Raw genomic sequence first — 24,863 nt, forward strand, 5'->3', positions numbered from 1 at the left:
CTTGTCATTCAACTATTTCAGACTCTTTTTTACTTCCATTTAATTTTCTAAGCCCTCTGGTCTGCCTTCTAACATAATTGTGTGATCATAGATAAGAAATGATGATTTGTTTAGGGTAAGACTGAGTTGCTAAGTTCAAATAGTTTTCAGACAAGTGAGATAATGGATTATGCTTGTCTATCCACCCATAGACTATTAGAATGCCTACTGTGTGTTGCTGTTGTGCCAGGACTTGTGCTCATGTGAATGGGACAGAAAGGACAGACAGAAATTTGTACACTGGTTCATTGTGTGTTTTTACTAATCTAAATTAGTACAAGTTTACATACAAACACCAGTTCCAACTTTGAAAGTTGTTTGTCTTTAAGTTTGTAGTCTTCTTTTTTTTTTTTTTTTTAAGATTTTATTATTATTGGAAAGCCGGATATACAGAGAGGAGGAGAGACAGAGAGGAAGATCTTCCATCCGATGATTCACTCCCCAAGTGAGCCGCAACGGGCCGGTGTGCGCCAATCCGAAGCTGGGAACCAGGAACCTCTTCCAGGTCTCCCACATGGGTGCAGGGTCCCAAAGCTTTGGGCCGTCCTCGACTGCTTTCCCAGGCCACAAGCAGGGAGCTGGATGGGAAGTGGAGCTGCCGGGATTAGAACCGGTGCCCATATGGGATCCCGGGGCGTTCAAGGCGAGGACTTTAGCTGCTAGGCCACGCCGCTGGGCCCCCTAAGTTTGTAGTCTTCTAAAGGTTACATACCATTCAAGAATAAGCCACATAATTTCAGTGAACATGATATCATTTTGAAAGAAGCTAGGAGACATTAGCAAAAATCACATTTTGTATATAACATGTTTGTATAATATTGTTTTTATTATGTGGAATGGAACAGATAGGAAACAGCCAATATCAGCTATATAATTTATAATTTATTTTTAAATAATTAGCATAACATAATTTTATGTAGTTGTGTCTCACTTTTGTTTTTTACAATGTAAGTGAAAAAATAACTTCTACTATGCATGGTAGATAAATGAGTTGACCAAAGGTAAAGTCACTGTAATTTGTACCCTTCAGAAAGGCTTTAATAGAGGCAGCAAAGACATTTCCTCTGAGATTTGTGCAAATAAACCATAATGATTTTTGTGATCTCTCAGGTTAGCTTAGGTGCTAAGAGTTACAAGTCATACTAAGTAAGGTAGCAGGAGCTGAGGACCAGAAATGGCTCTAAACCCTGCATGGACTTTTACTTGGTCCCTAGCTTCTAAATGTGTTCAGCATAGGTTGTGTTGAGTGCTTTGGTGGCCATTGTTTTCATTTCTTTGCTTAGATAAAAGGCCAGGGTTACTTCTTTATGGTGGGAAGTGTGCACACTGCCCCCACTGGTCTTCAGAGCCCTCCGTAATCAGGTTCCAGGCTCACCCCCTAGTGGTCCCTCTTATCTACATGTTGCCTCCAGTACTGCTGGCCTGCGGAGATTTTCCCTTTTTTCCTCTTTCTATTTTCTCTTTCCTCTCAGTAATCATGTTCCCTCTCTTGTCTTCTTCCTCTGCTTGTTTTTAAATAATCCAGATTGCTCTTCTGCTCTTTTCTAAATTGTGATCTATGAACTTACATATCTTTAAAATTGGGCTCATTGCTCATATTTGCTGCATAAAATCATTTCTGACTTATGGTTCACATGGCCTAAAAGTGTGGAAAAGAAATATGCTGGCTCTGTTGGTTACTCTTTGTCTTTGATTCTTTCACTGTTCTGTTCCAACTCATGCACTTTGCCTTCACCCTCACCTCTTTATTGTCAGCCTCATCCCTTGATTCAGAAGCACTTGTCAAAGAAAAAAAATGTATCATTGGAACATAGATAGATAGTGTTTTACATAGGTAAAGTATAGGGACTTTCCCCACTAGTAACAGGCATGTCTTTTCAACTTTTCCAAAACTAATAAAACTGCAGAAGATGTAGTAAAAATCAATAACCCTTTCTGAAGTACTTTGATAAACTAAGCCAATTTTCTTCTGTCAAAATGACGCAGCATTTAATAGATCCAGGGGATAATCAATGCAATATGTCTTGAATTTAATGGGTCCTTAATTTTGTCCTCTGTGATACACCTATATTAAAATCAGTTGTATTTTGGCGAGTTAGACATATCCAACAGTATTGACATGTTGATGCATAATTGCTTCAGTGTTGAGGAGCAGTAAATATTCTTTGTAGTTAGTCCTTGGAATCATATAGCTCATTTATTCCTTGGATAGCTTGTTCTGTCCTCGGTAATCATCACATGGGCTTAGAACTCCTGTGTGTGAAGAACTCTGCATACTTTGTGCCAACTGATCATTAGAGTAAATGCTGAAGATGGACCCAGCAGATAATATCCCAGCTGTCTCGCTTGCTTGCTGAGTAACTTTGGGCAAGTTACTATCCACTAATCATTTTTGTAGAATTAGCATTAAATATGGTAATGCCTGCTGAATGGAAAGTGCCCGGTCAAGGCTTTTTCTTTCACTTTACAAATACTGAGGATTATTAAGCTAGATATTTTTTTTACTCCTGTCTTTCTCCATTGAATAGTAAAAACAAGTTTATTTTTATTGGTGAGTCAGTGAAATGAAATGAGATGAAATAGCTAGTATTTTATAGTATTTTACAGTTTTAATCATAAAAAGTTGCAGACAATTATTAGTTAATGTAAACAAAATGAGATTAAGTAGCGTGAGTCATTATGGGACCAAATTAACTCAAGATGATAGAAGTTTAATTTTTGGAGCGGGGGGAAGTCAGATTGTACTAGTGGCCAGCTATGCTAATGCCAAAGACTTTTAAAATCCGTGATTAAAGCATGTTCAAACAGCAAATAGAAGATTCAGGAAATAGAAAGTAATTTTCACTTTTATATTGGATTTTATTCCTCCATTCATTGAACAAACGAGGATATTGGAAAATCTAGTTGTGAGACATTTCAAGCTCTTGGCTTAATTTAAGTGGGGATATCTTGTTGGTGTATAGAATGGATCTTTAGCCTTTTCTGATTTAACATGGGTGATTTGAAGGTTCACACCATGGGATATTTTCTATTTCTGCTTATGTGCAAAATCTCTCCCTTATGTGGAGACTTGATCATTTAGCTAATGAATGAACCTTGTCTCAGCACAAGTGTAATCCTCTACTTAAATAAAGACTTCAACACATGGTAAGTAGAAATATTTAAGAGTGTAGGCAAGGGCTAGGAACACTAATGGGTCTGTACTTTTCTAATGTGATAAAAGCATTACATTTTGGAAGATGGTGACAGGAGTAACCTTGAAGTAATCATGAGTATTTTTCTGTAACCATTTATTTCAAAGGCACAGTGATAGAAAAAGAGGGAGACAGACACAGAAGAAGACAGGCAGACCAAAAGATCTTTCATCTTTTTCACTCCCCAACAGCTATAACAGGCAGGGCTAGGCCAGCTCTAGCCCAGGAGCCAAAGATTTTATCCTGGTCTTCCACTTGCATGGTAGGGATCCAAGCCTGTTACCAGGAAGCTGAGAGGAAAAGCAGAGTGCCAATATGGGCTGCTGGATATGGCATTAACCTGATCTGCCAAAACACTGGCTCTGGCCTTGGATTTGGATATTCTTTAGTGAAAGGATACACCTTCCTTGAATGTTCAGGAAAAATTAGAGCTGCTGCTAAAATCACACTGAAGTTTAAGATTTAAATATCCTTCTGCTAGAAATGGAAATATTACTCCATGGAACTGGAACTCTTTTGCTTTGAATTAAAACTAGATTCTCTCCTCCCCTACCTTTTCTTTTTTTTAAAATTGAGCTTGAAAAGGTATCTTTTGTGTATAAAATGAAGCGACAGAACTTCTAGGATGTCTGTGCATTCTTATAATGGTTACTCTTCACACGACAGTTATAGATTTTGTTCATTTTTTTCTTCTAAAAATTATATGTCCAATATATATCCATCTCAGTTGTTATTTCACTGTTTCTAGCTATAAGATCGAAAGCTTTCTGTACTCAGTTGTTTCATTTATTAAATGCATTTTCACTTAGAAGCTGGAGAACAAGTATTATAAGTAGTTATTAACGTCTGAACTTCAGTTCCTGTGTCTGTAAAGCAGAGAATAAGTCATTTACCTTGTGAGGCTGTTATAAATAATGTGTATAGAAACGCATAGCTATTTCCTAGCACAGTGATATGTGGAAAGTGTTGATAGTGGTCGGAGTAGGGCAAGAAGAAAGAGCGGGCAGCACAACCACGTGTTTGTGCACGTGTCTGTGTTAGTCTTCAAACCCAACTTGAGCAAAGAAAGACTTGCAGAGAAATCAAGACTTAAAGACACCTTGTGTTTCATTTCTTTGTCCTAGAACAAACAGAACCTCTCTTGTGGGAATTATTGTGGTAAAACCACAGCCTGGCAAGTGAGGTGCAGAAGGTCCAGCCAGTTAAAACACCATTTCACATTACTTTAAGATCACAGAAGCATCTGAGGCTAACCTGCCTGTTTAGTTAGTAAGTTCTGGGAGTCAAACTGCTGGATCCAAATCCCTCTGTCTTTGATTTATTTATTAGTTTAAGAGTCATTTGTATTTATTGGAAAGGCAGATCAGATTTACAGAGAGAAGGAGAGACAGATCTTCCATTGCTGTTCACTCCCCAAATGGCCACAACACCCAGAACTGAGCTGATCTGAAGCCAGCTCCTACATGAGTGCAGTGTCCCAAGGCTTTTGGGCCATTCTCTACTGCTTTCACAGGTTATAAGCAGGGAGCTGGCAGAGAAGGGGAGCAGCCAGAACATGACCAGTACCCATATGATCTCGGCTTGCAAAGTGAAGATTCAGTCATTGAGCCATCACACCAGGCCCCAAATCCCTCTCTCTTATTCATGGCTGAAGTCTGGCATCACCTAGTGGCAAATGTCTGCCTTGTTTTAGATATCAATGAGATAGATGACTTCAGCACTTCGATTTTCTCATTACCTTAGGGCCTGTTTTATTTGGCTCAAATGCAGGACAATCATCCAAGGCAAATACAAAGGTTATCTATCTATCTTCTGGTTTGCTGGAATTTGGTTTCCTCATTTTTCTCACTTGACTTTGCTTTCTTTAAATCTCTGCCTCAAACTCTAGGTGCTTTAGCTGCCCTGCTTTTCAGGAGGTAAAAATTTTGGTGGGCTCCTTTTAGAGAAAGATAGAATGGATTAGAAGGCAAGACTCAACCTGTCGTCATAATATACTGGGACTTGCCTTCTCTCGGGGCCCATGATAGGCCCTTAATCTGTGATGTACATTTTTGAGAAAGCAGAAAAGTACTCAGGTTGACATAGCTTGTAAAAAGAGAATCTTTGGTTCCAAGTCTCTAGTCTTCCCATGCTTTTATAATGAAGAAAATGTTTTTACTTATTGTGTAAAGGTTTGATTGTAGTTTGCTTCTAAGTAATTGAATAGCTTGGTGTACTATAAAGAAATACTCTGGCCATGCTATATTCGGTTTTCCTGGCTTGGACCATACCGCTGATGCCATAAAGAAAAGTTATCCAGTAAAGCATTGCTGCATATCTGATCCTTTGGAGCTGTTCTTGTCATCTCTGAGTAATTTCAGTTCCCTGGTTCTCCTTCAATCTACCTTATAGCTTTCTTGGTTTTATTTAGTATCTATATTATAATTTGATCTTTTTGATAAAAGTGTTGCATAGGCTATTTCATTAAGAATCGCCAGTGAAGGTGTTTGTTTTGAAAAGGACCCCTGGCCTTCAGGATTGAATGCATCATAATATTAGCTTGAGACACACTGTATTTGATTTCTGTATAGCCGACTACATGAGGGTGCTTCGAAGAGTCCATTTTGATGTAAAAAGGTTCCTAAACCATCAGATGGAGAGTTGATTAAATTCGATGAATAACCAGATTCTTGGGGAGAGCAATGAGATCCTCAGAAAAAGGAAAGGTGGACAGATTAGTAATAGGTTATATCATGAAAATTAGAAATTGGTCAACAAGTTGAAGTACTGAGAATGCTCATAAAAGGCTCATCAGGACCTTTTTAACTCTCTGTTGATACTTTTAATTACAGATTCCCGTTCATCCTGTACCTGATCCCTTAGTTCATGAAGTTCTGAACTTAGCTTTTAAGCACTTTAAACACAAGGAAGGGTAAGTGGATTGTTGTTTTTCTCTGCGTTCCAAAACAAGTATAATTGGTGTTTAATTGAAGTTCTTGATCATACTTTTATTGAATCCACACACAAAGCTTGTAAGAAAGATTTTGTGAAAGTGTCTTTTGACACTGTCAGTTGGATTTTTAAAAGCCAGAAGGTTCAATTTCATGGCAGATTAAAATCTAGAGATAAAAGAAAATGTGAAATATGTGTATGTTTTTATTCTCTAAATGTGTATTTAGAGAAAATTATATAACACTCTGATGAAGGAATTTTCAAGTTCAGTAAGAATGAATTTGTAGAAAAATGTAATGAAATGTTTGTTCTCTTGTAGATATTCAGGAACCAACACTGGGAATGTGCATATTATTGCAGATTTATATGCAGAGGTGATTGGGGTTCTTGCCCAATCCAAGTAAGTTTTATGAATCATTCATTTGCATTTCTTAAAGAATGCTTTGTTACTAACTGTTACAATACTGATAGTTTTATATCCACCAATTTCATCCGGGCATTATTGTGAGGTGTTCTGCCTTCCTTAGGGGCACCTAACACACATCCTCAGTTTCATAGCTTGTTTTCATTTGGGATTCTACATAAATTTCTGAATCAAAGCAGCTAGAAATGATCAAAAATAGTCATTATCTTATTCCCTATTTTTAGCACTTCCACAAGAAGTATTTTTGAATCTTTTTTTTTTAACTCTTTGTAAAGCTAATAACTGTTATTTCTGCTTTCCAGTTAAGTGCTTGTATTTCTATGTTTGCAATAAAATATCTTCCTTGCGTCGTTGCCCTGGTGTGGTAGGTTAAGCCAGGATCCTATATGGGCATCAATTCTAATCCCTGCTGCTCCACTTCCATCCAGCTTCCTGTTTGTGGCTTGGAAAAGAAGTAGAGGACAGCCCAATGCCTTTGCACCCTGCACCTGCGTGGCAGACCTGGAGGAAGCTCCTGGCTCCTGGCTAGGCCACTTGCAGCCACTTGGGGTTACTGAACCAACAGACAGAGAATCTTTCCTCTCTGTCTCTCCTTCTCCCTGTAAATCTGACTTCCCAATAAAAGTAAATAAATCTTTTAAAAAAAAAAAAAAACAAGGAATCTTTGTTCTTCAAGTCATCATGTAACAATTTTTATGAATTCTAACAAACGCAGTTACTGTTAATGTTTGGTGTTTAGCTATTTAATATTAAATAATACTTTTTCTTTATTATATATATTTTTTAGCCTTGGTACTACACTAAGGAGTCTTATATAACCAATGCTAAAGAGCCTAGAACATAGCTTTAGTTTTTTGAATGAAAGACATAGACAATAGTAATCTCATTTCTGTGTAGTCAATAATTAATCCCTAACCTGGAAATATTTACACAAAAACATAGATAAAAGCAATGATATCTTTCTTCTTATGGTATGATAATGAAATTTTAATTTTCAGCAAAAATGAATTTCTGCCTCAGGAATATAGGTCAGAAATTCCAAGGAATATGTCAAGGAGGTGGATCCAGGGGAGTAGTACATCATGGCCACTTTAAGTACAGATGGGCAGGATGGCAGTGAGTGATAGAGTGAGACTGAGAAAGGACAAGGGGAGTTGGACACTGGCGTATATTTGAATCTTGTCTGTTTTCTTTCCTTTGTAAAAGGTTTTTATTATGTATTTGGAAGACACAGAGCAAGAGAGAGTATAAGATCTTCCATCTGCTGATTCGTTCTCCAGATGGCCATAACAGCCAGGGCTGGGCCAGGCTGAAGCCTGGAGTCTGGAACTCCGTTCAGATCTCCCACTTGGGTGGCAGGGGCCCAGTCCTTGGATCATCTGCTACTGCTTTCCCAGATGCATTAGCAGGGAGCTAGATTGGAAGTATGCTTTCTTTGTGGTGACTAATAATTTTCATATAAGAAATTTAATAAAGAGGGAAAAGCCCTTGAATTCCAGTATTATTTTTTAAAGATAAATTTTATTGCAAAGGCAGGTTTACAGAGAGAAATGACAAAGAAAGATCTTCCAATTGCTTGTTCACTCATCAAATGGCTGCAATGGCCAGAGCCCAGGTGATCCAATGCCAGGTGCCTACACCTATCAGGAGCCTCTTCCTGGTCTCTCGCTTGGGTGTGTAGGGGCCTAAGGACTTGGGTCATCTTTGACTGCTTTCCCAGTGCATAAGCAGGGAGCTGGATTGGAAGTGGAGCAGCCAGGACAGGAACGAGCACCCATATGGGATCCTGGCACCGGTGGTAAAAGCTTAGTCATGGAATGAAAATAATATTGCAGACCTGGACAATGCAATATTATTTCCATGACAAGATTTTCATTTACTTTGTAAATATTTTTAAATGAAATGTTATAGAAAACTGTCTATATTCTGCAATATTCAAATTGCACTGGGTAAGTGTCTTACTTCTTACGAGGTATCTGCATTTCATAAGTATGTAGTTTGCTTTTTCCCTCTTTGTGGTCAGTGGTTGTTGGGAAGCGTGCGTCATATGAGATCATTCTGTTAGCAACAGCCTCCCTGAATAACCTGGAAGTATTTACTTGTTTCTAAGAGAAGGATATAATTGAATATTGCTAATACAGTGTTAGAAACCTTTTCAAAAAAAAAAAAAAAAAGAAACCTTTTCAAAGGTAAACGGACAAAAACTCCCTCGTCTTAGTGGTTGTGGCAGGCTCGACTCCAGGGTACTTTGTTATTTACTTGGAGGTGTTTTGCGAAAATGTTACTTGATTGTATTTTTCTTACGATTATTAATTTGTAAAATTAATACAACAATGATATCAAATTCCCTTATTTCTCATTTAGGAAGATGTAATAATAAAATAAATGAACAACCCCCTTTGACTCTCAGTAATTTTTGATGAGGGCAGAGGAAGAATGTGATAGGTAACACACATTTTGATTTCACCTTAAAAATCATGTTTGAAATTAATTATGTTAATTCATATCAAACTCTTTCTGTATTTAAGGTTTCAGGCTGTTAGGAAGAAATTTGTGACAGAATTAAAGGAACTGCGACAAAAGGAACAAAGCCCACATGTGGTACAAAGTGTAATCAGCTTGATAATGGGAATGAAGTTCTTCCGGGTGAAGATGTATCCTGTAGAAGATTTTGAAGCATCATTTCAGTTTATGCAGGTGACGTACCTTCTGGATGGCACAGATTAGATGAACCTGACAACTGGAGTTACTCTTGTTCTTTGTAAGAAACAGCATACGTTCATTAGTGTCATCATACTTAATCTTTCACTCCATGTGCTGAGTTGGACTCACATCCTTTTTTGACTAGCAGATACTTTGAATATAGTCTTTGTTTTTCATAAATATAACATATACTTCAAATTACCATAGTATCCAAATTCTGTAACCTTTCCTTTTTTGTTAATTTAAATATACTTTCTTCCCTTCAAGGAATGCGCTCAGTATTTCTTAGAAGTAAAGGATAAAGATATAAAACATGCACTTGCTGGTTTATTTGTGGAGATTCTTATCCCTGTAGCTGCTGTAAGTATATTTTTGTTTTTGTACCATTCATGGGTCATCTGAACCTAACAGACTTATATTTTCATCTCTTCTCCCCGAAACTATATCAAGGCAGTAAGTTGGAGCTATCAAAGGGCTTTTGTCATTGGTTTTCTATTCCTCTGCAGTTGTTTTCTCTTGTTGATTAATGGGAAGTTTTTGCATCTCCCTTCATATATCTTCTTTGTTTTTTTATCCATGTTTCATTCTACTTAACATGTTAAAACATGAAGCAATTTATTTTCATGTTGAACAATTGAACTGTTCTGGTTTTCATTTTTAAGCATTGACTCATTGATTTGTCACTCATACGTCTGCATGAATTAGTTTATAGAACTCAGAGCCTACCTTTAAAGAATGCTTTAAACAGGTAGAATATTATAAGAAAGTTAAAAATATAAAAATATTAGTGTCACAGCAATCATCATGACTTTTGTTTTTTGCCTGTCTTGAATTTTTCTTATAATTATTTGACATCTTCAAAACAGGTTATGGATTACATTTTAAGTGACTTGAGTCAATCCCATAAATCCTACTCCAGTTTTGAATAATGTAAATCAGACTCGTTTTATTGAAAACAGGCTATTTGTAAAACCATGTCCGCTCAGGTCTGTTATCACTAGCACATGTCCTTCAGTTTCTCTTCCTGTTTCCCTAGGATGGAGTTACTGTTCATCCATCCCAAACTGTCATTACTGCTTCCTCCCTTGTCTGGTCATCTGTTTTGGTCAAATATCCAGCTGGAATTAGGTTATAGGATTTTAATTTTTTTAATTTATTTTTTGTATTTGAAAATAAGAGTGACAGACCAAAAGGGAGAGGCAGAAAGAAAGAGATCTTCCATCCATTGGTTCCCCAAATAGTTGCAATAGCTAAGACTGGGCCAGGCTAAATCCAGGAGCCTGGAATTCCATCTAGACTTGGGTGGCAGGGACCCAAGCATTGGGACATCTTCCTCTGAGAGTTGAAAGGCAACTTGTTTGGAAGTAGAGCAGCCAGGACTCGAACACTTCAATATGGAGTGCTCACAGCTTCACTGAATGTTTCACAGCCTGGGACCCAGTTTGCAGTTTTTGAGGCAATTCTTCTAAAGGAATAGTTTGTAGGAAGAACATTCTTGACAATGGTGCGTATCACTGAATTGCTGAATTCTTTTGTGCCATGTTTGCTTTTGTGTTCATGGATATTAGTTTGCTACGCCTGCCGAAATAAAGCCCCCTAGTCGATTGACTTAACAACAGAAAGTTAGCGTCTCATAGTTATGAGACATAGTTAAGGAGGCTAGAACTCTGAAATCATAGTGTTCTGAGGGCTGTCAGCAAGATCGTATTCACGTGATTTCCTGGAATTCTGGTGTTCTGGATCCATAGCAGCATCCCCTTGATTTCTGTCTCCACTTTTATGTGACATTTTTCTTGTGTTCACCAACCCCTTACTCTACCTTAATTTTCCATGAACTATTTTCAGAGGTCACATTCTGAGGTACATGGGGTCAGGACTTCAACATAACAGTTTTGTGGGGCCACAGTTCACCTCTAACAGCAAACCTCCACACCCACTGGTAGTTCCTTCTGCCTGGAACATTTCTTGCCCTTCATTCATTATACACTCTTGCATGTATTCTGTATGTCGTCCCTCGCCTGTGCACAAGGAGTACAAAATAGACCTCTGCTACATAGGCAACAGAACAGCAACGGCTATAGAAACTATGTCATGAGTCAGGTGCAGAAAGTACTGTGCTGCCAAGACCTGTCCTCGGGAGAGAGGGAATGAGCATTGCTGAAGTGTTGGAGGATTCAGTATGTTATAAGGAATGTGATTAGCAAAGGCCTTCACTTTAAAGAAACGGAGACAATTGGCAAAAATGAGACGAATGTTAGAGACTGTCTCAGGAGAATGAGCTTTATAGGCAGAAGAAAGATGAGCATTCTTTGATGTGTTCTAGGGCCCACAAGGGAGCCAGCACAGGGACACAGTAGTGGGAGACAAGGCAGCAGAGATTAGAAGGGAGGTTTTTGCAAGGTTTTAGGTAATTTAGGCAGGGTTGACCTTAGATGTTATTTCCTTGGGAGTTTTCCTAGTTGCCTCTTCTGAGGGCTCCAAGAGCAGAGTTTGCTCTCAGAACACCTGTTATTCTGTGTACTCATTGCCTGCTCGCTCGCTTGCATTCTCTGTTCTCTCAGGACTGGGACCAGATTGATTTAAGGCTTATTGACTTAAGGATTGGCTTGGTCATATGGCACATTATAACACTTCAGTGAGAACCTCTGTGAATTATTAACCCTTTTTAAACCTTATAGAACATTCTTGTAATCATGTATGGCTTCATGTTTGTGACCATTATCTTTCTGTTTGCATTATCTTTTTATCTAGGCTGTTAAAAATGAAGTGAATGTTCCTTGTTTGAAAAATTTTGTGGAGATGCTGTATCAGACTACTTTTGAACTGAGCTCCAGAAAGAAGCATTCACTGGTACTGGGAAATATTTCAAAACTTTACATATTTAATTCAGTTTTAGTATTTTTAATTTAGTAGGGATTTAGGAGAATTAGGAAATTTGAAATTATAAATGCCCAGAAATAGAATCATGCAATGAAAGATTTTACATATGGCAGCTTCTCTTGCTGTATTTTATACTTGTTGTTCTTAGTTTTAGTAGGTCTGTATTTATGAGTTTTCAGACTTCCTTCTAGGTATTTATCCCTTGACAAGTGCATTAAATGTATTAAAATATAGGAACAATGGAATACAAGTTTATATTATTGTTATAGGTGCCTTTGTTTTTCACTTATAATTAGTTGTGTGAAAATTACTTATTTTTTCTGAGAGATGGAAAGAGACAGTAAAGACCCCTGTTTTCTGGCTCACCTGTGAAGTGTCCTAGCTGAAGCCAGAAGCCAGAAATTCAGTCCGTGTCTGTGATGTGACAGACAGAGATCCCACTGTTTGAGCCATTAGCTGATACCTTCCTGAATGTGCAGTAGCTTGAAGTTGGAATGGGAGCAGAGCTGGACCTCAACTACGGTACCCCAGTATGGGATGTGGGCTTGTCAGTTTGTATCTTAACAGCTACACCAAATGCCTGCCCCATAAGTTTTATTCTTTTTTTTAAAAAAAGATTTATTTATCTTTATTGGAAAGTCAGATATACAGAGAGAAAGAGAAGCAGAGAGGAAGCTCTTCCCTCCGCTGATTCACTTCCCAAGTAGCCACAATGGTCAGAGCTGAGCCTATCCGAAACCATGAGCCAGGAACCTCCTCCAGTCTCCCACACAGATGGTTTGGGCCATCCTCTATTGATTTCCCAGACCAAAAGCAGAGAGCTTCATGGGAAGTTGGGCTGCCGGGATTAGAACTTGCAGTCCATATGAGATCCCTGTGTGTGCAAGGCAAGGACTTTAGCCGCTAGGCTACCACACCAGGACCATAAGTTGTATTGCTAAGCACTATATATACATATTCAAGTTCATTCTCTAATTATCTTTTCAGAGATTGATGGCAATTTTTTCCTGTTAACCATCCATTTCACACAGTTTTTATGTAACTTGGAAAAGTTTAGGAAATTGTGCAAATATTTGATTCATCTAAAGTAGAGATACAGTGATGATAAAAATTAGCATTGGTTGTGCCAGGCATTGAGCTAAGTACTTTGCATTCATTGTCTTGCTGTAAACTTCATTACCTGTAGGATATTGTGAACATTGTTTCCTGCTTGGTATGTTTGGAAAATGAGGCTTATAGCAGTTAGTGTAGACTTGCTGATGTCACACACTTGGCAAATAGGAAACAGAAATATGAATGGCAGACTGCTCTGTGATCCCAGAGCCTGGGTTCAAAGCACAGTGGTAGATGAGGGAAAAGCGTGCTCTGATTCAGCATGATGGCTTATGGGACTTTTTTAAAGGAAATTCATCCAGTGTCCTTCTTTGTTGCAAGATGCTACTGTTAGATTTTATTTCTTATTACAAATGTATTAAACTTTTTTTTTTGTTTGCTTGTTTATTTCTGAAACTCAGTGAAGTATAAACTTACCAGTCTAGCACTTTCCATATATAATTTTCTTTTTTTCTCTATCTCTTGTAGGCTTTATATCCGCTAATTACCTGCCTTTTATGTGTCAGTCAAAAGCAGTTTTTTTTAAATAACTGGCATATTTTCCTACAGAACTGTTTGTCACATTTAAAGGTAAGATGTAATCACATTTCTGACCTATAATTACTGATGGTGATTTATTCGTTTATGTGCATATATTGAACAGTGTATAATAAAACTCATTACCTGTGGTACATTTGAGTGGTAATACTTTGCTCCATTTGCTGTGTATATTTCTTCTATAAGGACTCATATGTAGACTTGTATAAAATCTTAACCTGAGAATTTACCTTGTCTTAATACAAAATTGTATATTTTCAATGATTGTTTATATTACCTTAGGTCTGGAAATATCTGCTTTTTTAAATTTCGTAGTTAGTTTCTAACAGATTGAGTGTGATTTGTAGATGGAACTTTGCTAATTCAGCAGAATTGCAGGGTATTTATTTAATCTAATAAGACTCTTCCAATACTTACTTTTGTTTAGAGCAAACTCTGTAATGTCAGATCAAGTCTAAGCAATATGAGAAAAAGCTTTTGACAATAAAATATCTCTAAAAACACATTATGAAAGTAAGCCCAGCCAAACCTCAAAGCAGAGTCTTGGATGCACAAAGATGTCCAAGGCCCTGAGGTGACCAGTACTCAGGTGAAGGGCCACTCCTTAGTAACACTACTTAGTACATCCATCTTCAGTCTGTTTTGTGAACATAACTGAGAGAGATAGAAGAGTTCTTTTCTTCTTCGAATGCTATGCTAGCAGAATACTCTTTCTCCTCCCTGAGTAGAACACACACTGGGACCCAGAATGTGAAATCCTCATTTGCATGTCACGAGGAAGCTCAGTTTGAATATTCCTTTGATATTCAAACATAGTTATATGAGTGTTTGAATGTTTGCTTACAAGAAACAAACATTTGTAGACATGACATTTCATTTCTTGTTTTTACTTTGTTATATTTGAGACTGAAAATTTTATATTTTGAAGATGATATAGCTGAGGCATGAATATATTATGTACTCTCTCTGTCCATTATAATGGTCTAATAGAACTGGTTTCTCCTTCCTACTTAAGGAATGATTCATAGGATGTTATCCTATAAATATTTCTCATGATTTGGGCTAATATTTTCAAATATTTGGTTTACTATTAAGGTTCATAGAGAATATCTATGAGTCTTGGGAAAATGTTTTTCCTTCTAGATATATAGACAGTACTTGTGCTTAAATGAGAATTGATACACACTCAGCTTTAGTTATGAAAATTCCTAGGATTAAATCGTGCTGATAAAACTCTGTCATGCAACCAAGAAACAAATCGTATTTAACAAATGATATTATACTGGTTTCTGTATTTTGATTATTTAAATAGATATACATACCAAAAGGGAATTCATCAATTTCTGAGTTGTATGATTCTCATACTTAAAATAGGATATTGTTGAGACCTGCATTTAAGTGTTTCCAGAAGGTTGCTTTGTCTCATGACAGTTCATACTTTTCTGTTGCTTGTTGGAATTTTTTTTATATATATATATATATACGTTTCCACCTAACATATTTGCAATACTTTCGCAGTACCTTAACTTTTTTTTGTGGTCTTATGGCTTTAATTTAAAATGCTCTGTTTTCTTTGAACCCTTCCCTCCTGTTAAATACTTCTGGCATATTGTCCATTTTCATTAATGGCTATGTCAACCTGCCAGTCTAAAGGAGATAAGAGCCACTTAGCATGAGTAGTTGGAGTATAATTGTCTTGGCATTAACCCTTAACTTACATTAAGGCTCTATTCAGCAGAAATTGTATCAATTTCTCCTGTCAAGTTTTAGATAATGTGGCTATTTTACACAGTTGAACTAAGACATCAGCCATTCTCAGGCAAAATATTCTAGTTATCTCCTGTAACAGTTACACACTTATCTGTTTAATATGAGCATATGGATACTATGTACTCAAGAGATATTTTACCTAAATTGATTTTTTTTATGAAATTCATGTAATCTCTAAGTTTCAGGAAAAATCTGAAATATTTTTCCATTTATTAGACCCATTTATTATGATGTCTTTTTATTGATATTTAGTAGATACTAGGAAGATTCTCTAAATATTTATTTGTATTATATTCTCTAAATTATCTCTCATTTAGTGTTCACCCTGCCTGAGGGTGAAAAGAATAAGCAACCAACATTTAAGGAGCCAGTAATTATAGAAATAGAGTTGCTTCCAGATTCGTTCAGTTATATAATTCTGGCCCATCATTCTGCCTTGAAATGGATTGTAAGGAATGTTGCTGCTCTGAATATTTTCAGAAAACATTTTTGGCCATAATTCTGTAAAATTAAAGCTGTTATTCTCTGGAACCATAAGAATAAATATGATGAATTCTTAAGACATTTTAAGATACTGCAGCTTTTAAGAAATTACCATACCAGCTTTCTAACTTGGTAACCATGAAATATGGGCTTTTATTCCTTTATACCCATACGTATCATGTGAAAAAGTCTCCCTTTATTTTCAATGAAGTAGTAAATTTTTAAATTTAGAATTTGGTAGCTTAACATTTTTTATTTTTATAGCAGTTTGGGAATTTATTTGGGATAATATCTAAAGTTTCTAAAGAATTTTCAACAATATTATCACAAGGATAACAGTAAACATCACACACAAGAAATGTAAATATTTTTTCAATATACTCTATGCTCATTTTCTTTAAAAAAATTACAATTCTTACAGTTCACAAGCAACTTTTGTCGAGAAAGAACTAGTCTTGGAAATTTTTTTTTCCCAGTTGGAGTACTATAGGCATGTCCCATGTTCTCCAAATTGTGGGATTTGTCTGTTACTTAATGTTTCTAGCCACTGTCTTGGACATTTCAAATTTCTCCTCAATAGAGACCTTGGTGAAGACCTGTCTTGTGTTGTGCTTATTTTCATCTAACATGCATGTGCTGCATCTCATGTTTATGTTTGCTGTCTCACATTGCTTTATTTAGATGCCATCTAACAACAGTATCAGAAAACAGATAGAAACACTCCAGGTGAGTTGGGTTGACCTCACAGAGTTAAATACTGCTTTGTTTCCTGTAAGTGTGACCAGTTTTTTCCTTTGCCAATTGTTGCACTGCATGCATTCATTCAGATATGCTTCTAATATTATGAAAGAGGGATAGCCCACAGCAAGTGCATTCTTCAGAAGGTTCAAAAATTAAAAAAAAAAAGATTCCGTTTTATTTCGTTTGAAAGGCAGAAGATTTAATGTTAATGAGGCCTAAGAGGAATATAAGAAATAGAAATGATACTGAATGCTAACTTTTTTTTCCCCAAAACACGTTCAAAGCCTTTTCCAATGAAGGAGACAATTACAGGTTTTTAATATAATTTTGATGAATGAGTTTTTAAAAAATTTATCCTATTGACTTGGATTTTAAACAAAACTTGTAAGTTCACTGCAGAAAAAAAAAATGAAGAAAAATATAAGATGATTGATACTGAAGTTCATATAAGATCATCCAGGCACTTATATGGGAAAAGTTGCTGTGTAAAATAGAATTTCAATATTTTTGATGTATAATTTTTCTTGATATTTAAAAATTTTGATGCAAAATTGTATACTCACAAAACCAACTGAAGCAAGTTTTTAAAGACTGATTTTGTAGTACTTTTAGGTTCACCAATAAAATTAAGAGGAAGATGCCCCTCACACACAGCCTTCCGCATCTCAACATCCCCTACCAGAGTGCTGCATTTGCTACAGTGTCTGAACCAGCATTGCTACCCAAAGGGTTCATCTGGTTGCAGTGCATTCTGTGGGCTTGGACAGCTATTATAGAGGGTCTTGAAAAGGTTTGTGGAAAATGTATTTCATGAAAAAGAAAAACATGGATTTCAAAACTTTTGCACCAGATAAGCTTATCTTTAATTTCATTTCCCACAAATCTTTTGAAGTACTCTTGGATCACAATGTAAATACACCGTAACCATCTCAAACAGGGTATCCTCCTACTCAGAGAGTCCTCTCTCTGTCTCTTCATCCTTCTTTATCTTCGCAATCCAAACTGCAGTCGTGACTTGATGTCTGATAAGTTAAAGTTAAACAATTGAAAAAAAAGTTGTTAAGTTACTACAAAAACTTGATTAAACATGCAGCACACATACATTCTATGTTACTTTAGCTGTTTGGCAATGGAAAGCTACCTGGAGAGTATGCTTAGGATTTGGAATCCTAATGGATCTGGCAATAGAGAGAGTGATTGATACTTGAGGAAATAATCAATGGAGTAATTGATTTTTCATTGTTCATTCTGCTAAATCTCTATATAAGTACATTTTCTATCAGATATGTCGTTTTTTTAGGAAAAAAATCATTTGCCTTTCTGCATTGCTTTTAATCATATAATGTCCATTAGTATATATCTTAAAGAAAGATACATAAAATAATCTAAAATATATTATAGAAAACATTTGTAAGTTGCCATATATATAGTATTTAATAGTTATATCTTGCAAACCAAAAGTTCATATAATAAATTGGTGTCTTACAGTCAACAGATGTATAATGAGTTTTTTTTTTTTTTAAATAAAGACCATGATTAGCTATATTTGCAAAATTCAGAGTTAAAGCTCATGACCTGATTATGGTCATTTAATAACCTCAGTTCTTGTTACAGCTAGAATGAAAGAATTTGCTGCTCAAATTGTAATTGATATGTAATAATTGCCTGATTTTAATGTATTAATAAGTACAATAATATTCTGATTCAAAACTTAAAGGAATTGCATATGACATTTACTGACCACTGAACATGTGCAAGGCACTGCTCCAAGTGATCCACAGATACTTGCGTCCTTTGTCTGTGAGGCAGGTGCCATGATTTCTCCCTTGTGGAAATGAGGACATTTTTACATTGTAACCAGTGTTCAGGGAAAAGGCTTTACCTGTGACACCAGCCCCTACTTTGTTTCTAATTCCAGAGTCCATGTGCTTGACTCCTTATGTTTCATAAGGGTGCATACTCGGGACTACTTTGCTTTACTTCATGAAGGCAAATGAGTGTAATTTTGCTAATGTTTTCCTTTTTCTTCCTGTCTCTGGGCTGCATGTGAATTATTCTAATCTGTCTTTATGTCAACACAGGATACTTCGAAAGTTCATGGGATATTAGAGATTGATATTTTGATGCAAAAACCTTTTGAAATCCATGCATGTTTTTTCAAAATGTATATTTTCCTTGACCTTTTTAAAGACCTCCCCAACCATATTAAATGAAGCATTTATCAAGTAAACTAATGTGTATATATATACACATACATATATATTATATGCATACATATATATTATATAAAATTATATATATATATAAATAAAAAATTTTAGAGCTCCTGGAAAGAGTAAAGTATTTCTAGTATTAGGAAAGAAAAAAGGAGGACTCAGAATTTCCTTAGGGTGACTTTTGTATGAACTATCAGTAGGCATTCAAGAAGTTTGTGGACAAATGAGATGATTAAAAAAAAAAATGGACATTTCCCACAAACTTTGGACTCGGCACTTAAAACATATGTGCCTGCATATTAACACCTGTTTTAGATTAATACACAAAAGATGGGTGAAGGCTGTTAGTTATTGGGAATGTATGATTTCAAATGATGCCAAGCATTTTTAATACGTTTATTTTTTTTCTCTCTTTTCTTTAAACAGAATAAAGATCCTAAAATGTCTCGAGTTGCACTGGAATCTTTGTATAGATTGTTGTGGGTTTATGTAATTAGAATAAAATGTGAAAGCAACACTGTAACTCAAAGGTGAGTGCCTTTGTTTTGTATTTAAAATATTCCCTGACAATTCACATTAATGGAATTTTTGTCAGATTTCTAAAATACCTATTGTAACAATATAACTCTCCTGTCGTATTATGCAAAATAGGAAAGAAGCTTTTGGCTAATATAAATGTCTTACTCTCACTATGATTAATCTTTTTTCCTGTAGTCGTCTTATGAGCATAGTGTCAGCACTTTTTCCAAAAGGCTCCCGAAGTGTAGTTCCTCGTGACACACCTCTTAACATATTTGTGAAGATCATTCAGTTCATTGCTCAGGTGAGTGCATTTCCTCATAATACAGTCATATGTACCTATGAGTATAGGAAAATGCAGAATTCATGCAAGAATTGAAAGTTGACTTGGGGACAAAAACTTTGAAAGCTGTGCATACAGGGTCTTTTGGACATCTTGTGGAAAATGTGTATTATGCAAAAAAAAAATTGCATAGATGTCAAAGTCTTCAGGTCTGAGACCCAGACTGCATTCCAGGCTCCCAACTTCAGCCTAACCCAGCCTTGGCTAATGTAGGCATTTGCAGACTAAACTAGTGAATGCAAGATATCTCTGTCTCCATGCCTTTCAAATAAATAAGCACATTAAAAATAAAAACAGGGCCAACGCTGTGCGCAGTCAGGTTAAGCCACTGCCCACTGCTCGCAATGCCAGCATCCTATTATAAGAACCCTGATGGCAGTCCTGGCTGCTCTTCTCCCACTCCACCTCCCTGCTGATGCACCTGGGGAAGCAGCAGAAGATGGCCCAGGTGCCTGGGCCCCTGCCATCCGCATGGGAGAGCTGAAGGGAGTTAAGCCTGGCCAGGCACTGAGTATCATGGTTATTTGGGAAGTGAACCAGCAGATGAACGATCACTCTCCCTTTCTCTGTCACTCTACCTTTCAAATAAATAAAATACCCTTATATAAAAAATAAATAAGTAAAAACAAAAACTTTGAAAAAATGGACACCTTTGGAAATAGCACATAATGTACAATGTGCTTGGATTCTTGTCTCAGATGTGGGAGACCCACGTTGAGTTTCTGGCTGCAGTCTTTGGCCTGATCCAGCCCTGTCTGTGGTAGGCGTTTGTGGAGTGAGTCACCCATTTCTCTCCCCACCTCTCTGTCACACTGCCTCTCAAGAAAAAATTTTTAAATGTTATCCTGTGTATTTGGGTGTTATCTGGTATATATATATATATACTTACACATAGAGAAAAGGCATGTTTTAATTTATGCAATTTTTTAAGCTAGATTTCTGAACCTTTCAGGACACAAACTTGTATTGTTGGCATTATACGTCGAATTCTTAGCATTATGCCTGACATACAATACCAAGTTTAAAATTTTACTAATTGGCTTATGCTTTCCCTAGGAACGTTTGGATTTTGCAATGAAAGAAATCATATTTGATCTTCTCAGTGTTGGAAAATCAGCTAAAACTTTCACCATTAATCCAGAGGTAATATATATTATTTATAATTTAGTAATGAATGTATTTCCATATATTCTTTAATTTTTGAGGATAGTTCCTGGATCAGAACTCTTTTTTTTTTTAATTATTTATTATTTAACTTCATTAATTACATTGTATTATGTGACACAGTTACATAGATACTTGGGTTCTCCCCACCCCTCCCCAAACCCTCCCACCATGGTGGATTCCTCCACCTTGTTGCATAACCACAGCTCAAGTTCAGTTGAGATTCCCCCATTGCAAGTGTATACCAAACATAGAGTCCAGCATCTTATTGTCCAGTCAAGTTCAGCGGCTTCTTAGGTATACCCTCTCTGGTCTGAAGACAGAGCCAGCAGAGTATCATCCCAGTCAATTGAAAGCTCCAACATACCATCAGCAAAAATTTACATCATTATGGAATTAATTGACATAGTAATGAGTAACCAATATGTTAAAAGTAAATGCGAGTTCCCAGCCACCTTCTGTGACCACCTCACCTATACTTCAATTTTAGTTTATACACAACATATAACATTCAAAACATAACATGTTATACATAACATCATATCATCTTAAATTAAGGCAAACATGTGGTATTTAACCTTTTGGGATTGGCTCATTTCCCTTAGCATTATGGTTTCCAGTTTGGCCCATTTGGCCACAAAGAACTGCATTTTGTTTTTTTTAATAGCTGAGTAGTATTCCATGGAGTAGATGAACCATAGCTTTCTTATCCAATCCTCTGTTGTTGGGCATTTTGGTTGCTTCCATGTTTTTGCAATTACTGATTGTGCTGCTATGAGCATAGGAGTGCATGTTGGTTTCTCATAAAACAAGTGTTCTGGATATATTCCTAGGAGTGCTATTGCCGGATCATACGGTATGTTGAATTTGAGTTGTTTGAATATTCTCCATACTGATTTCCATAGAGGCTGTACCAGCCTGCAGCCCCACCAGCAGTGGAGTAGGGATCCCTTTTCCCCGCAACCTCGCCAACAAGTGTTGTTGGTGCTTTTATTCATGTGGGCCAGTCTTACTGGCGTTAGGTGGTACCTCATTGATGTTTTAATTTGGATTTCCCTTACTGCCAGGGAACTTGAGCATTTTTTCATATGTTTATTTGCCATTTGGGTTTGTTCCTTTGTGAAGTGTTTGCCCATTTCCCGTGCCCATTTCTTGAGTGGCTTGTTTGTTTTGACATTTTGGTTGTTTTGTAGCTCTTTGTATATTCTGGAGGTCAGCCCTCTATCACCTATGTCGTGTGCGAAGATCTCCCATTCTGTGGGTTGCCTTTTTACTTTGTTGATTGTTTCTCTAGCTGTACAGAAGCTTCTTAGTTTGGTGAGGTCCCAATTGTTTATTTTGGTCTTGATTTCTCCTGCATTTGGAGTCTTTTTTAGGAAGTGAGGGCCTACCCCTAAGTGTTCCAGTGTGTTTCCAACATTTTCTTCCAAAAGTTTGAAGGTTTCTGGATGTAGGTTTAGATCTGTTATCCATTTAGATCTGATCTTAGAGTATGGTGAGAGATGTGGATCTATTTTTTTGTTTCTGCAGGCTATTAACCAGTTGTCCCAACAGCATTTATTGAACAGACCTTCCCATTTGCCTGGATTGTCGTTTGTCTTTTTGTCAAAGATTATTTGGCTGTATCTGTGTGGGTTTCCTTCTGGTGTTTCTATTCTGCTCCATTGATCTTCCTCTCTATCTTTGTGCCAGTACCACGCTGTTTTGATAACCACTGCCCTATAGTATGTCCAGAGGTCCGGAACTGTGATTCCCCCTGCTAACTTCCTATTCTTCAGGATGGTTCTAGCTATCCGTGGTTTTTTGTGCTTCCAGATGAACCTTTGGATCATTGTTTCCAGTTCCATGAAGAATGTTTTGGGCAATTTGATTGGGATTGCGTTGAATGTATATATTGCTTTTGGCAGTATAGACATTTTAATGATATTGATTTTACCTATCCAGGAGCATGGGATGTTACTCCATCTTTTGAGGTCTTGTTCAATTTCTTTTTTAAGTAGTTTGTAGTTTTCTTCAAATAAGTCTCCTACATTTTTGGTTAGATTTATTCCCAGATATTTCATACTTTTCTCTGTTATTTTGAATGGTATCTTGCTGGTTAAGTCTTTTTCCATCTTGGGGCTGTTCGCATACACTATGGCTGTTGATTTTTGTTCATTAATTTTGTACCCTGCCACTCTACCAAACTCTCGTACAAGTTCTAGCAGTCTCTGTATTGAGTCTCTTGGCTCTTCTACATGAAGAATCATATCATCTGCATATAGTGAAAGTTTGACTTCTTCGTTTCCCATTTGGATTCCTCTGATTTCTTTTTCTTGTCTTATGGCCTCAGCGAGTACCTCTAGGACTATGTTGAATAGTAGTGGAGAAAGTGGACATCCCTGTCTTGTTCCAGATCTCAGTGGGAAGGGTTCCAGCTTTTCTCCATTCAGTATGATGCTGGCGTTGGGTTTTTCATATATGGCTTTAATTATGTTGTGGATTTTTCCATCTATGCCTACCTTGGTTAGGGTTTTTAGTAGGAAGTGGTGTTGGATTTTGTCGAAAGCTTTTTCTGCATCTATTGATACTATCATGTGATTCTTGTTTTTCAGTTTTTGGATGTGGTGTATCACATTTATGGATTTCCGAATGTTGAACCATCCCTGCATTCCAGGGATGAATCCTGCTTGATCTGGATGAACGATCTGTCTGATGTGTTTTTGAATTCTGTTGGCTAGGATTTTGTTGAGAATCTTAGCATCAATGTTCATCAAAGAGATAGGTCTGTAGTTTTCCTTCTCTGTTAGTTCTCTGGTTTTGGGATTAAGGTAATGTTGGCTTCATAGAATGAGTTTGGAAGGGTTGCCTCTTTTTCTATTGTTTTGAAGAGTTTGTAGAGGATTGGGGTCAGTTCTGTTCGGAATGTTTTGTAGAATTCTGTAGTGAAGCCCTCTGGGCCTGGGCTTTTCTTTGTTGGGACGTCTTTAATCACTGATTCAATCTCTACTTCAGTTATGGGTTTGTTCAGGTCGTTTGTTGCCTCTGGGCTAAGTTTTGGCAGGTGGTAGAAGTCTAAGAACTTTTCCATTTCTTGGTGATCTTCTGATTTGTTGGAGTACAGTGCTTTGTAGTAATTTCTAATTATGGCCTTAATGGATGCGGTGTCTGTTGTTATGTTGCCTTTTTAATCTTTGATGCTGTTAATTCTTGCCTTCTCTTGTTTTTTCTTTGTCAGTCGGGCCAGTGGGGTGTCTATCTTGTTTATCTTCTCAAAAAACCAGCTTTTTGATTCATTGATTTTGTGTATGGTTTTTTTATTTCTATCTGGTTGATTTCCTCCCTTGTTTTGATGATTTCTTGTTTCCTATTGTGTGTGGGGCTCTTCTGCTGTTGTTTTTCCAATTCCTGGAGGTGTGTGTTTAGTTCCTGTATTTGGCGCCTCTCTTGGGCCTTGACATGAGCGCCAATTGCGATGAGTTTACCCCGTAGCACTGCTTTGGCAGTGTCCCACAAATTTTGGAATGTTGTGTCAGAGTTTTCATTGGTTTCCATAAATTTTTTTATCTCATCTTTAATTTCTTCTCTGCTGGATCAGAACTCTTAAATCCAAATTCTAGCTGTACATTTAACCACAGTGTCTATTTTGCAATGTTTATTCTAGTTCTATGGCTCTGTTAATCTCCAGTAATTTGCTCTTCAGACATTGCATTTTCAGAATATTTCAAAGCATCTTAGCAATTGCTTATTGGAATGTAGTGACATTTGAGATTTTAGAAAAGCAAAAGGGGAGTCTTGCTGGTCATTATTATAAACAAATCCTAAAA

At 36.8% G+C, this 24,863-nt stretch overlaps 1 protein-coding gene across 10 annotated transcripts in view; it reads left to right on the forward strand.

Annotated features, from left to right (window-relative positions):
• Positions 1–24,863, forward strand: part of FRYL (FRY like transcription coactivator) — a 247,737-nt gene that overhangs the window by 138,134 nt on the left and 84,740 nt on the right. For 7 of the 10 annotated variants that reach the window (XR_009246299.1, XM_058670127.1, XM_058670121.1 and 4 more), the window contains 10 exons: positions 6,065–6,144; positions 6,484–6,564; positions 9,117–9,285; positions 9,559–9,651; positions 12,043–12,141; positions 13,753–13,854; positions 16,756–16,800; positions 19,458–19,561; positions 19,746–19,854; positions 20,950–21,036. Coding sequence is in view for 9 of the 10 variants with exons in the window: in XM_058670127.1 (XP_058526110.1) it covers positions 6,065–6,144; positions 6,484–6,564; positions 9,117–9,285; positions 9,559–9,651; positions 12,043–12,141; positions 13,753–13,854; positions 16,756–16,800; positions 19,458–19,561; positions 19,746–19,854; positions 20,950–21,036 (969 nt within the window). In the remaining variant the exon portion in view is untranslated. The remainder of the gene's footprint in view (positions 1–6,064; positions 6,145–6,483; positions 6,565–9,116; positions 9,286–9,558; positions 9,652–12,042; positions 12,142–13,752; positions 13,855–16,755; positions 16,801–19,457; positions 19,562–19,745; positions 19,855–20,949; positions 21,037–24,863) is intronic. The other 3 variants (XM_058670124.1, XM_058670130.1, XM_058670125.1) reach the window with 1 other exon arrangement.

The sequence above is a fragment of the Ochotona princeps genome, chromosome 11 (assembly GCF_030435755.1).
Source record: "Ochotona princeps isolate mOchPri1 chromosome 11, mOchPri1.hap1, whole genome shotgun sequence".
NCBI classification, from domain to species: Eukaryota; Metazoa; Chordata; class Mammalia; order Lagomorpha; family Ochotonidae; genus Ochotona; species Ochotona princeps.